We start from the raw sequence: 12359 nt of genomic DNA, 5'->3' as shown, positions 1-12359 counted from the left end.
CATTGGTAAAATTTCTAAAGGGTCCTTTTCCGGTTGTCAATAAGTATTGATTTTAACAATCTGTAATTACACCATGCCATTGCTGCCAATATGCTGTAACTATTTCAAAAGGCAAAATTAAGACCTTGCAATGGATAGGAAACAAATGTTATGAAACTGACTTTGCCAGCAGGGATAAAAAGAGCAAATTAGACAATGAAAATCCATTACAGGTGTCCTACATGTACCTTAGGAATGGCCGTGTCCGAAACAGCGACTTCGGCTACATTTATGGCTGGATCGTGGATGTCTGCCTATTCTTCAACACTGGAAGATGCGCTGATCTAGCCATAGCTGTAGCCAAAGTTGCTGTTTCGGACAAGGCTTGACTATTACTGTTTTTAAAAAGTTAAAACTCTTAAACACATTGAATGAAATGGCCTGAATATTACTGTTTTTCACCCATTTAATTATCTCCCAAAACCTTATTTGGTGGAAAGTTTTGCCAAATTTGGAGAGTTTTACATATTTTTGTCTTGTTCCTTCATTGGGTATTGGGAATGCTTCCTTTGTGTATAAATTGGTGGCCCAGAACAACAGATCAAAAAGGCCAAACAAAAGGATGTGTGGGAGTGTGGGTTGGACACCTGTATGGAGGTTTTTTATCGTAATTTCACTAATACTGAACAAATTGACAACCAAAATAATTGGGGTAGGGTATATAAATTCTTTTGAAATCTAGTATACATGTAGTATTCATTTCAGTAACACTTGTTTATTTGTGTATTCCTCTGTAGATATGTGAAGTTTATCAAGAAGATGAGAGCATTGGGAAGGAGACCATTCATAGACCTCTACCCCATCCCATTCAAACCTGTATACGGTAAGATTTGGATTTTTACATCATTTGTAACAAGGGTAAAGGAAGAACAGTGTCCTGATTGCAAAATCTGTCCCAAACTTCTGTTCAGTGTTGTAGTCGAGACCTCTTAGTCCGAGACCAAGACCGAAACCTCCCCATCTGAGACCAAGGGGGAGACCTCCCCATCCGAGACTGAGACCAAGACACCAAAGAAAGGTCTTGAGACGGTCTCGAGATCGAGACCAGGTCTTGTGACCTACATGTACATGTACATGTACAACAGTGGTTCTGTGGGTCTTTTCTGAAAATAAATAAACTTGGAGAAAAAAAAGGTAAATTTTGTGGACTCTTATGGCACTTTAGCCCTTTTCACACTTCTCTATTCTCCAGGGAATAATGGCCAGCCCTTTCATTCACACTTGGATCGCTTAACCCCTGATCAACCCTGGGAAATGGGTATACACCCCGGGAATAGCCACCCCTGCTCTGAAGTAGGGTTTACGGGTTAAACCCCTGACTATTCTTGAAACGTGCAGCACGAACCCCGTGAAATAGGGACCACGGAGGGGATGTTATGAAAGCGCGCCTTGATATCGGTGGGGTAAAACAAATCCTGGGGCTTCCCTAGTGCTGTATTCCATGTGGATAAGAGAACCATTGTGAAAAGGGCTTTAAAGCCATTGGACACTTTCGGTACAATTGTTTTTTTTTTAATTCACAGATTTACAAATAACTTACAGGGTTTACAGAAGGTAATGGTGAAAGACTTCTCTTGAAAAATTATTCCATGAAATGCTTTACTTTTTGAGAAAACATTTAAAACAATATCAATTCTCGATATCGAGAATTACGGATTTATTTTAAACAGATGTCATGACACGGCGAAACGTGCAGAAACAAGGGTGGGTTTTCCCGTTATTTTTTCCCGACTAAATTTTCACAGGTTTGTTTTTTAATATAGAAGTTGTGATACACTGTACATGAAGTGTGGGCCTTTGGCAATACTGTTTACCAAAGTGTCCAATGGCTTTAAAGACTTTCTACAAATCATAATTTTGATGATTGACTGATTGATTTCTTTTTGATGACAGGGGTGCCAATTGGTGGGATTGGGTGTGGTGCAATCAACAGAGGGTGGAAAGGAGGTTTCTGTCGTTGGTCCCTCAATCCCGGGATTTACACCTACAACTTAGTGGAGGCAAACCAGGTGAGGGTTATTATTATTTGCTTCTAGTACGCGCTAATCCACCAATCAGATGCTCGACACTGGAGGGTGGTTTAAAAACCTATAACCTACTTCCAGTGTTTCGATTGCACAGTCCGCAATGCATCATGCTCCGTATACGGACAATGCAAAATTACATTCGAAACTTTGTGTGCGTGCATGCTGTTCTTGCTCAAGGACACAAGTGCCTTGACTTGGACTTGAACCCACGACTCTGCTCATCAGAAACACTAGAGATTGATTCTTGTCCTTTTAACCACTCACCCACGACACGCCACATGTAAAACTCTATGGAGGTAAAAAGAAGAGACTCATTGAAAAGTCGATCTAACGTTTTTATGTAACAACTTACATGCTGGTGCCGTTATGTAACTGGCAATATAAAAATTGTATCAATGATCAGAAGGGAAGAGTTATGTAATATGAAATAACCAGCAAGGCCTAGAGATAAAGCTGTAAATGTTTTTTCATGGAATTGCTTGCACCTGTGCAGACAATTAGTTACAAATATCAAAAGGTTTAAAACCTTCAGTAAAAATAATTTTAACACATTGTTTTGGCCCAAGGCGGTCCACATCTGTATCAAAACACATTTTGAAAACAAAGGACTCTTATTTTGACTTGATTTTTTATTTACAGGAGATTGAAGTGGGTTTTCGAAATTTCTGCCAAATATCACATCATTCCATAGGATTCGTGCAAGTTTAGCATAACTCTTCACTCCATTAAAATGAATGCTTTCAGTCTGGCATTGTGTAAAGAGAGATGATCCATGAATTGGCAGTGTTATTTTTTCAGTAGGATTTTTAGTTAAAAGTATTTCCCCACATGCCATGAATGCAAATGAGTGATGGGCTGTCAATGTGTTCTCGCAGTGTTGGTCCCCGAATAATTGTTCCCCGCCTGTTTGTCTAGACTACATGTAGGTACGGTGTACTATATATGTTTTTCTATAGAATTTTCGTAGTGTGGGGTGAACGAGTTTCAGTGTATCTTTTGTATTTTTGTGGAAAATATTCAAATGAGAAGGATCTGTGTGTGAGTGATCAGGATGTGTGAGTTGTCATACATTGACTCCTTTTCCTTCACCAAAAATAATCACTCTGTAAAATCTAGCTTTTTTCACTCATCTGGGAAATGGAATAGTCTAGATTTCACCTCATGACAATGCACTCGTATTTAATGTGTTACTTATTAACATTTTTGTGAGTCAAAAACACCCCCAGAGTCAATAAGGTCTTCATGTTATCTTATCTTATCTGTAGAACACACTTCCTATTAAAACTGCTTACAATATTGGGCTGTGGACATAAGATCAAGCAATGCATGCATAGTTTTTTTTTAAGGTCTCCAAAATACAATCCACATCCACCTCAAGTTGACTGGTTGAGATTCAAACACTACTTAATACCATCTCATTCTGCAATCACAAGCAGGGAGCCGATTTCACAAAAAGTTAAGATCATAGAGCTATATCTATTGACTAGCGCGCTAACTAGCTCTGTGTTTGGAAGCCACCCTGGGCACAGACATGTTTTAATGTGTTGCGTGATTAGAGAACTTTTTAGAGAACTACATGTATTGGTAATTTTCAAAGACCAGTCTCCTCACTATCATATGCATGAAATAACAAACCTGTGAAAATTTGAGCTCAATCGGTCATCGAAGTTGCGAGATAATAATGAAAGAAAAAAACACCATTGTCACACAAAGTTGTGTGCTTTCTGATGCTTGATTTCGAGACCTCAAATTCTAAATCTGAGGTCTGGAAATCAAATTCGAGGAAAATTACTTCTTTCTCAAAAACTATGTTACTTCAGAGGGAGCCGTTTCTCACAATGTTTTGTACTGTCATTAATCAACCTCCCCATTACTCGTTACCAAGTAAGGTTTTATGCTAATAATTATTTTGAGTAATTCCCAATAGTGTCCACTGCCTTTAAGCAGCTCAACAAAATTGGGTCTTGTTTATAACAGCTCAGGCCTAAAAGTTGACAACATCGTTGACAACATTTTCCAAGAACAGATGAAATTGCAACAAATCGTATGGGTGCAAATCTGTTTAAATATTTAAAGAATCTGTATAAATGTTTGGTATAAATAAACCCTTTGTTCTTACATGCATTACATGTACCCCCCCCCCCCTAAATAAACAGCAAAATAATCTAGACATAATTGACGTGCCATTCAAATGTTCAGATAATTGCTGGTAGTACATGTATGTACTACATGTTCACATGTGAACACTGTACCAGCTGATGTCGCATTTGGATCTTAATCTTGTATTAATTCTTCTATACTAATAAAAGATGTAATCACTGCCACAACAGTTTACAAAAGAGCCACAGAGTCGAGTCATATGCAAAGAACACATTGAATCTTATGTTATTATGTAGATTGCACTGTCCGATTTGTATCAACTTTTGGTATGAAGACATTTCTCAAGCTGTTATTTTTTATAATCATTTCTGGAATTTATGTGGAAATCCTGCTGACACAAAATGTACAATTTCCCATTTGACAAGTGTAGTGTGTTGCCTGCCAGGAAATGTCCCGAATCGACAAGGCCAGTTTTTTTGTAAACAAAGGTTACATGGTATACATGTAGCATACATTTGCATACGTGTCACAGTATACATACATGTACATGTATGTAGTTTTGCCTCTCGCTGAGTGTAAGTCTTTATAAAAAAAACACAACTAATTTACTGAATACCTTTTTTCAAGTTTATCGCATATTATATTCGGTTAACTTAAAATGCTCATTAATAAAATTAAATTACATGAACTTTAAAGGGTCTATGTACTTTTTCCTAACACAAAACACAATGTCCACAGATTTACATTAAACTTACACAGTTTAAAGATTATGATAGTAGAAAGCTTCCCTTGAAATTTTACTAACTGAGGTGCTGTAGTTTTTGAGAAATGAAATATACAAATAATTTTTGTCTCAGTTTTAGCATGTAAAAACGTATTAACCAGTTATGCTATGGTTTTAGTATAATATCATAACTGATTAATGGGATTTTACATGCTAAAATAATTGTCGTCTTCCTGAGTCGAAAATTATTTGTTACTTGTTTGACTCATTTCACATAACTAATTAACAAAGTTATGACAGCGTATCACAGCGTATGCAAGCGTATGAGTAACGTATTGATGGGTTGATGCGTTCAGCACGACCGACCATTTCTCAAAAATTACACAACCTCAGCTAGTAATATTTGAATGGAAGCTTTCCACTATCATTCTCTTCAAACTAATTAAGTTTAATGTAAATCTGTGGACATTTTTAAAAAGTACCTGAATCCTTTAAGCAAGAGTATATTAAGGGGCAAAGGTTTACTGAATAACAATGTTTTGAGTTTTGTTGTTGTTTTTACAAATACATTTTTGTTTTGTTTTAAAAACCCCAGTTTACTGTACGGATCAAACGTTCTGGCCAGCCATTGTATCAGCAGGTTCTATATCCCGGCAAAGTCTCCAACAAACACCTGAATCAGGCATGGCAATGGGAATTCCCAGGAAGTCAGGCCCACTACCATGGTCTCTATCCACGTGCCTGGACAGTGTATAGGATACCAGACCAAGACGTGACGCTCGTGTCCAGGCAGATCTCGCCAATATTTCCACATGAGTATAAAGTGAGTGTCAGTGTCACTCAACAGTTGGTGTAGTTGACTTTTTTGTCTGTTTCTATAAATCGTTCTAAGGGGAGTGCCAATTTTGCAAATAATGTAAGCCTTCCCCAACTTAAGCCTGATTTTATACCTTATTCAAAACAAATTATAGCTTATATCTTTGCGCAATGATGAGAAACTTGTATACGAAGATTTGTAGACAAAATGTATTATCCAAATTAAAGGAACACATTGCCTTTGGATCGGTCGATTTGGTTTTTGAAAAGCGTTTGTAACCGTTTGTTATGAAATGCATTTGATTGGAAAGATATTTTAAAAGTAGAATATAATAATCCACACAAGTATCCCTCGAAATTGCATAGTTTTCTTTTTACCTCGTTGACAAACTTGGTCGGCCATTTATGGGAGTCAAATTTCCATAAATGGTTGACCGTGTTTGTTTGCAAAGTAAAAGGAAAACCTCGCAATTTCGAGGCAAATGTGTGTGGATCATTGTAATCTACTTTTAAAACATCTTTCTAACCATATATGCATTTTATAACAAACGGTTACAAATGTTTCAAAGAACAACTCGACCGATCCAAGGCAACGTGTTCCTTTAATGTTGTCTTAATTAAACAGCATTTTAGACAGCAGAGTATACTGTTCGAAACGTCAAGACCAATCCGCCTTTTTTCAGAGCTCCCTCAACACTCCCCAAAAGAGATTATAAATGTGGTTGTACCATGGAGGTAGGAATGTTAATACTCACAAGTTTACTAATTATACATTTAGTATAGTTACTTTTTATATAGGATTTGAGGCATTGCATGGTGAGGTATCAATGTATATTTGGTTTGTGGTAACACCATGTATGTATCTACTTGCCAGGTAGAGTTTGTTCTTGGAGAACTGTCTTGCTTAATTTTACTACCACAGAGTAGATTGTTCGGGTGTTCGGGAGACTTCTCAATTCTGAAAAGAACTGTCCTGCTTATTAACTATCCTGACGATGACTAGAGCAAGCTGGTCGAAACGTTGAGACCAACCCAAGAACTAACTACGCGGTAGTACAGTTAATTATGATCCTATAAGCTAAAGTATAGTCCTAGCCTATTTCTATACCATCCGCCCAGGTAATGGTTAATAAGCAGGACAGTTCTTTTCAGAATTGAGAAGTCTCTCGAACACCCGAACAATCTACTCCGCAGTAGTAAAATTAAGCAAGACAGTTCTCTAAGAACAAACTCTACCTGGCAAGTAGATACACACATGGTGTTACCGCAAACCAATTATATATAGTTACTTCTTATTTTCCACACCATTGCAAAGCTTCAAACTTCATGTACAATCATCCTTGACGTAAACGTGTATATTTGTATTTTTCTTTGGCAGGACACATGCCTACCAGTAGGTGTGTTCGTCTGGGAGATCCATAATCATGGGAACACCCCAGTCGACGTCAGCATCATGTTTACATGGCAGAATGGGATCGGAACGTCGTGTGACAAGAAAGGGGGGCGATGGAACGAACCATTTCACACGGAGGATGCTGACAATGAGTGTAGCATGCAAGGAATTCTACTTCATAACAGTGAACAATCCAGTATGAGATGTACAATGGGTATATCAGCTTCGTGTAGGGTAAGGAGGTACAATGGGTATATCAGCCTCATGTAGGGTAAGGAGGGTACAATGGGTATGATATGGGGGCATGGTTGGCTTGTGCGTTTAGCACTCGCCTCTCGCCAAGGTGACCCTGGTTCAATACCCAGCCAAGGCCATATGTGAGTTAAGTTGTGCGTTGGTTCTCAGCTGTGCCATGAGGGTTTTCCAGACCATCCGGTTTTCCTCCCTCGGGAAAAAACTGGCTGTGCTCCGTAGTCATAATGGGTTCGTGCCTACAGTGTAGCTGCTAAAGACGCGCTTGCATGCCTGCTTCTCCAACACGTTGTAGCCGGGCAATTCGCAAGTCAGCTCTTAGATGCTAGTAAGGATGATTAGCCTCCCAAATTATTGTTATTATTATTATAGTTTTCTGTTAAATAATTTTCATTTTGGTTGTCATCGTCAGGAGGGGAATGAGGTCACACACTGCGTAGCATTCAATCCTGAGTCTCAAGCCAATGCATTATGGGAAGACCTCTTAGAAGATGGCGCTCTCATGTCTTCAACAGGTAAAACAAGTTCCTTGTTATGTGTAATAAAGGGAGGGTTTTACCTTTGGCAATTACTAAAAAAAAATAGTTTTTAATCTCAGGAAGATGTCATCAGATGTTTGGGAAATTGACAAATTAAGCCCGTGAAGGGTGTTGTATGCAATGTCAATTTACACCTTTTCAGTGCGAGGTTAAATATTTTGTTTTCCCCCCTCACATGACTAAGATGATACTCCCAATGTACAATATATACATATGAGGTTACATGAATAAAAGTTAAAGCGTCTCTATAGATACAATAATCTTCTTATTGATGGGCATTAAAGACTTACAGGCTTAACATTTGAAAGAGGAATCATCTTAAATGAGCTGTAAATAATGTATACATGTATAATTCAAGACAGCTGGCGTGCTCAGCATGAAAAACACAAACGTTAGACGCCTCTTCTTTGAGGTTCCAAACCTTGTCTCATAGATAAAGAAGAATTTATAACCAAGAGTTATTGATGAAGGGATTTATACACATACCTACATTGTATTCTATCAGGAATTAGGAATGATCGGGATGTCAGTTCATCATGCAGTGTGATCAGGATTATTTTCTCCAGTGGAAAGTGTTCTTTTTTTAAGGATTTGGGTACTTTTTGTAGGACACAAAATACAATGTTTACAGATTTACATAACACACTGGGAACTTTTGTAACACAAAACACAATGTCCACAGATTTACATTAAACTTACAACGTTTGAAGAATGATAGTAAAAAGCTTCCCTGAAAATATAACTTGCTGAGGTGCTGTAGTTTTTGAGAAATGAGTAAAACAATGTTATGAAAATACGTTTTTACATGCTAAAATAATTTTCATCTCATGATCAGTGAGACAAATTTTTTTTCATGAATTTTTTTTACTCATTTCTCAAAAACTACAGCACCTCAGCAAGTAATATTTTCAGGGAAGCTTTTTACTATCATTATCTTCAAACTGTGTAAGTTTAGTGTAAATCATTCTGTGGACATTGTGTTTTTTGTCCCCCAAAAAGTACAAAATGGAACAAAATCGAGAGGGAGAAATGGAAAGAATTTAGAAAAACTAGTGTTTAAAGGGAAGGTACACCATGTACACTTGGTAATCACTCTTAAAATTAATGGCAATAAAAACTTACTTGGTTAGAAGTACGGCAGCTTTCGATAGTATAAAGTATTTTGAGAATCATTTCAATTTGAAGTATGATATGGATAACACAAATCAGTTGTTATCACCTAAAGTTTGAATCTGAGAAGCGTAACTGACAGTTCTCACATTGTGTGTTCCAATTATGGGTTGTTCTTCCTGTTGGACACAATAGCTCCGGCTTTTTAGCATAACTCAAAAATGTGACCTCCTGAGGTTAGTTTCATTATATATCTTTTTTTTAAACTTAGGATTAAAACAATCAAACAAAAATATTGTTTTTTATTGGATTTCATAATAGCCCTATTTTGTACCCGACTGGAGGATTGCTAAAAATGTCTCGTGTCTTTTAAAATGCATTTGTCCGTTGGTGATTGTGCTTGTTTTTTCTTATGCCCTGCTGTTTTATAGTCTTTGTAAGTCTCCCGAACATCCGATAATCTACTCTGCGGTAGTAGAATAAAAAAAGCACTTCTCTAAGAACAAACTCTACCTGGCAAGTACATACACAATAGGTGTTGGCAAACCAAATATATATAGATAGCTCACCATACAATGCCTCAAATCACATAGTCTTTGTAATCTTTTATTTCTTTCTGTGTGTTGATGTAACCACTGTGCAATTCAGCCTTTGGGCTGCAATATGGTGTGAATAAATCAACAACAATAATAATTATAATCAAATGGTTCCAAAAACTAAAGGTATTTTTTGCATTTAAACTCTAGTCTTATATTTGCAGTATTCTTCTTCATCCTCTTATGCTTACAGCCCCAAGTTTCAAGACCCAACAAGGTCAGCTAACAGCAGCAGCTGTGTGCTCATCGTGTTGCATTGAGGGAAAGTCAACGAGCAAGATGGAGTTCGTCCTGGCCTGGGACATGCCGTCTGTTCATTTCAAAAATAAAGGCCACTCATACTTAAGGTAAACTTGTCTGTCTAGTTACTGGAATAACATTTGGTCTGGCTGGGACATTCCCTCTGTGCTGTACATATAGAGTTCTCGACAGGAATGGTCTGTCTTAGGATAAAGGCAGTGGACACTATTTGTAACTACTCAAAATAAGTATTAGCATAAAACCTTACTTGGTTGTGAGTGACAGCTCCCGCTGAAGTAATGTAGTTTTCGAGAAAGAAGTGATTTTCCACGAATTTGATTTCGATACCTCAGATTTAGAACTTGAGGTCTCAAAATCAAGCATCTGAAAGCACACAACTTTGTGTGACAAGTAAAGGGTGTTTTTTTCTTTCATAGTTATCTCGGAACTTTGATGACCAATTGAGCTGAAATTTTCACAGGTTGGTTATTTTGTGCATAAGTATTTTGAGATACACCGAGTGAGAAAGACTGGTCTTTGACAATTACCAATAGTGTCCAGTGTCTTTAAAGTCACCTGGAAGTGGTATTTTTTCAAAATAAAGCTTTTGTCACTAATATATGTGTTTTGATGAGTGGAATGTGAATAAACAGTTAACTAAGGTTTTAAAAAATCAGTTCTTATGTTATTTACAAATTTAAGAGTAGACCCCGACCCGAGGGGGCGCTGTTAGTGATATCAATCGCGTAGAGTAAACACAATTGCAAAGTACATGTACGGACCAAAACGTGAGTTTGTACGTTTCAAAAAAAAAAATTGTGTTTTTTCCGGCAATGCCGACCAGGTGTATTGCTGCTGAATGCAGAAAAACACCTTTTGAAATGTACCAACTCACGACTTGGACGTACATGTACTTTGCACGTGTGTTTACTATACGCATTGCAGGCAAAGTCTGCCTCGATTGACGTCACAAAAGGGGTAGGCGGAGTCAGCCCCCCAAACAACTTTATATATTTTTTAAACATATAAATCGTGACAAACAATTACTAAAAAAATTGTTTTATTGTTCGTAAGCATATACTCTTATGTTTGAAAGAAAAAAAATTCTATTTCCAGGTGACTTTATTTTAGCACAGCTTACTTGCAAATTTATACTAACTTCAATAAGCAAAAAGTTTTCTTCATGAATTCATGCCATTTCTGTATGTGTTGACAGGCGTTACACAAGATGGTTTGGTAGTGATAGGAAGGCAGCACCTAAACTATGCAGCTATGCTCTACACAGCTATCCAGAATGGGAAGAAAAGATAGAGGCTTGGCAAGGACCAATTCTTAAGAATGAGTAAGTCGGTTACCGAGTTTGCTTGCTTGCTAGAAGTGTTTCAAAATGTTATTGGTTTAATGTTTATTTGGTTGATGCTAACGCAATGTGAACATCTACTTGATATGGGTATAGATGATGTTCTGTTGAGAACTAGTCTTGCTTTATATTCTACTGTAGCGGAGTAGATTTTTCTGAATTCGGGAGATTTCTCAGTTCTAAAAAGATTTGACAGCCAATTACCCGGGCGGAAGGTATGAAATCGCCCGGAACTGAACTACATGTACTTTAGATTAGTGGATCCAGGGACTTCTCATTATTAACTTCACTGCAGCAGAGTGAGCCGTTTGTCTCAACGTTTCGACTAGCTTGCTCTAGTCGGCTTTTATAGTTAGGTGGGGTAAGAAGCGGTGCATCGTTGTTCAATTCAATTCAAATCATTTCTTTATTCATCATGCCCAGCATGAAATCACTACATCATTACATTAAAATACAATAATTACATGTAAAAATAGCAGAAAAACAAACACAAACCACAGTCATTTAGCCAACAACATTCCAGTAATGTTTCTCAACTTCTTGGGGAGTATGCAGCCTTTGGCTGCCAGCGGCAGCTCGGAAGGCTTTTTTAAACACAATAATAACCTCTACCCTCGCAGGATTGGACCCTACACCCTGATGACCTACATTAACCACCAGAAATTGTGGAACAATACCAGAACTGTTGACGCATAGTTGAATCTGTTTTTGTTGAGTTGTCTGGGGTTATTTTCTCAGAAAGTTGAAGCAAACCAGTGAGGTATCATTCTTATGTTCATTTCAGATCAACACCAGCCTGGTACAAGTCAGCACTGTTCAATGAGTTATACTTCGTATCAGATGGTGGCACCGTGTGGTTGGAATCTGGAGAGGCGGAGCAGGTCAAGAATGGAACCACTAGCAATGGTGTCTTGAACGATCACGCTGGCAATAAGATGGAAGAACTCAAGAAAGAAGTAGGCCTCTTTGCATACCTTGAGGGTGAGTGTAGGGCTGGCATTTCTAAATGGATGGATGTAATGTGGCTTGTATTTTGATAAAATGGATGTTTATAATACATGTATCACTATCAGGTCTGTGAAATCTCTGCTTTTAAGCCGATATCCGCTTTTTAGCCGTTTTGTTTGCATTGAAAGAAGCACCAAAAGAAAAAAAAAATTCCA

The 12359-nt window shown here is 37.6% G+C and overlaps 1 protein-coding gene across 2 annotated transcripts in view; it reads left to right on the top strand.

The window, feature by feature from the left end:
• Positions 1 to 12359, top strand: part of LOC139942309 (non-lysosomal glucosylceramidase-like) — a 40731-nt gene that overhangs the window by 12961 nt on the left and 15411 nt on the right. For both annotated transcript variants that reach the window (XM_071939129.1, XM_071939130.1), the window contains exons 3-10: positions 777 to 862; positions 1933 to 2048; positions 5486 to 5713; positions 7085 to 7333; positions 7764 to 7866; positions 9790 to 9943; positions 11053 to 11178; positions 11981 to 12177. In XM_071939129.1, the coding sequence (XP_071795230.1) occupies positions 777 to 862; positions 1933 to 2048; positions 5486 to 5713; positions 7085 to 7333; positions 7764 to 7866; positions 9790 to 9943; positions 11053 to 11178; positions 11981 to 12177 (1259 nt within the window). The remainder of the gene's footprint in view (positions 1 to 776; positions 863 to 1932; positions 2049 to 5485; positions 5714 to 7084; positions 7334 to 7763; positions 7867 to 9789; positions 9944 to 11052; positions 11179 to 11980; positions 12178 to 12359) is intronic.

The sequence above is a fragment of the Asterias amurensis genome, chromosome 9 (assembly GCF_032118995.1).
Source record: "Asterias amurensis chromosome 9, ASM3211899v1".
NCBI lineage: Eukaryota > Metazoa > Echinodermata > Asteroidea > Forcipulatida > Asteriidae > Asterias > Asterias amurensis.
This window is presented reverse-complemented; position numbering and strand designations above follow the sequence as displayed.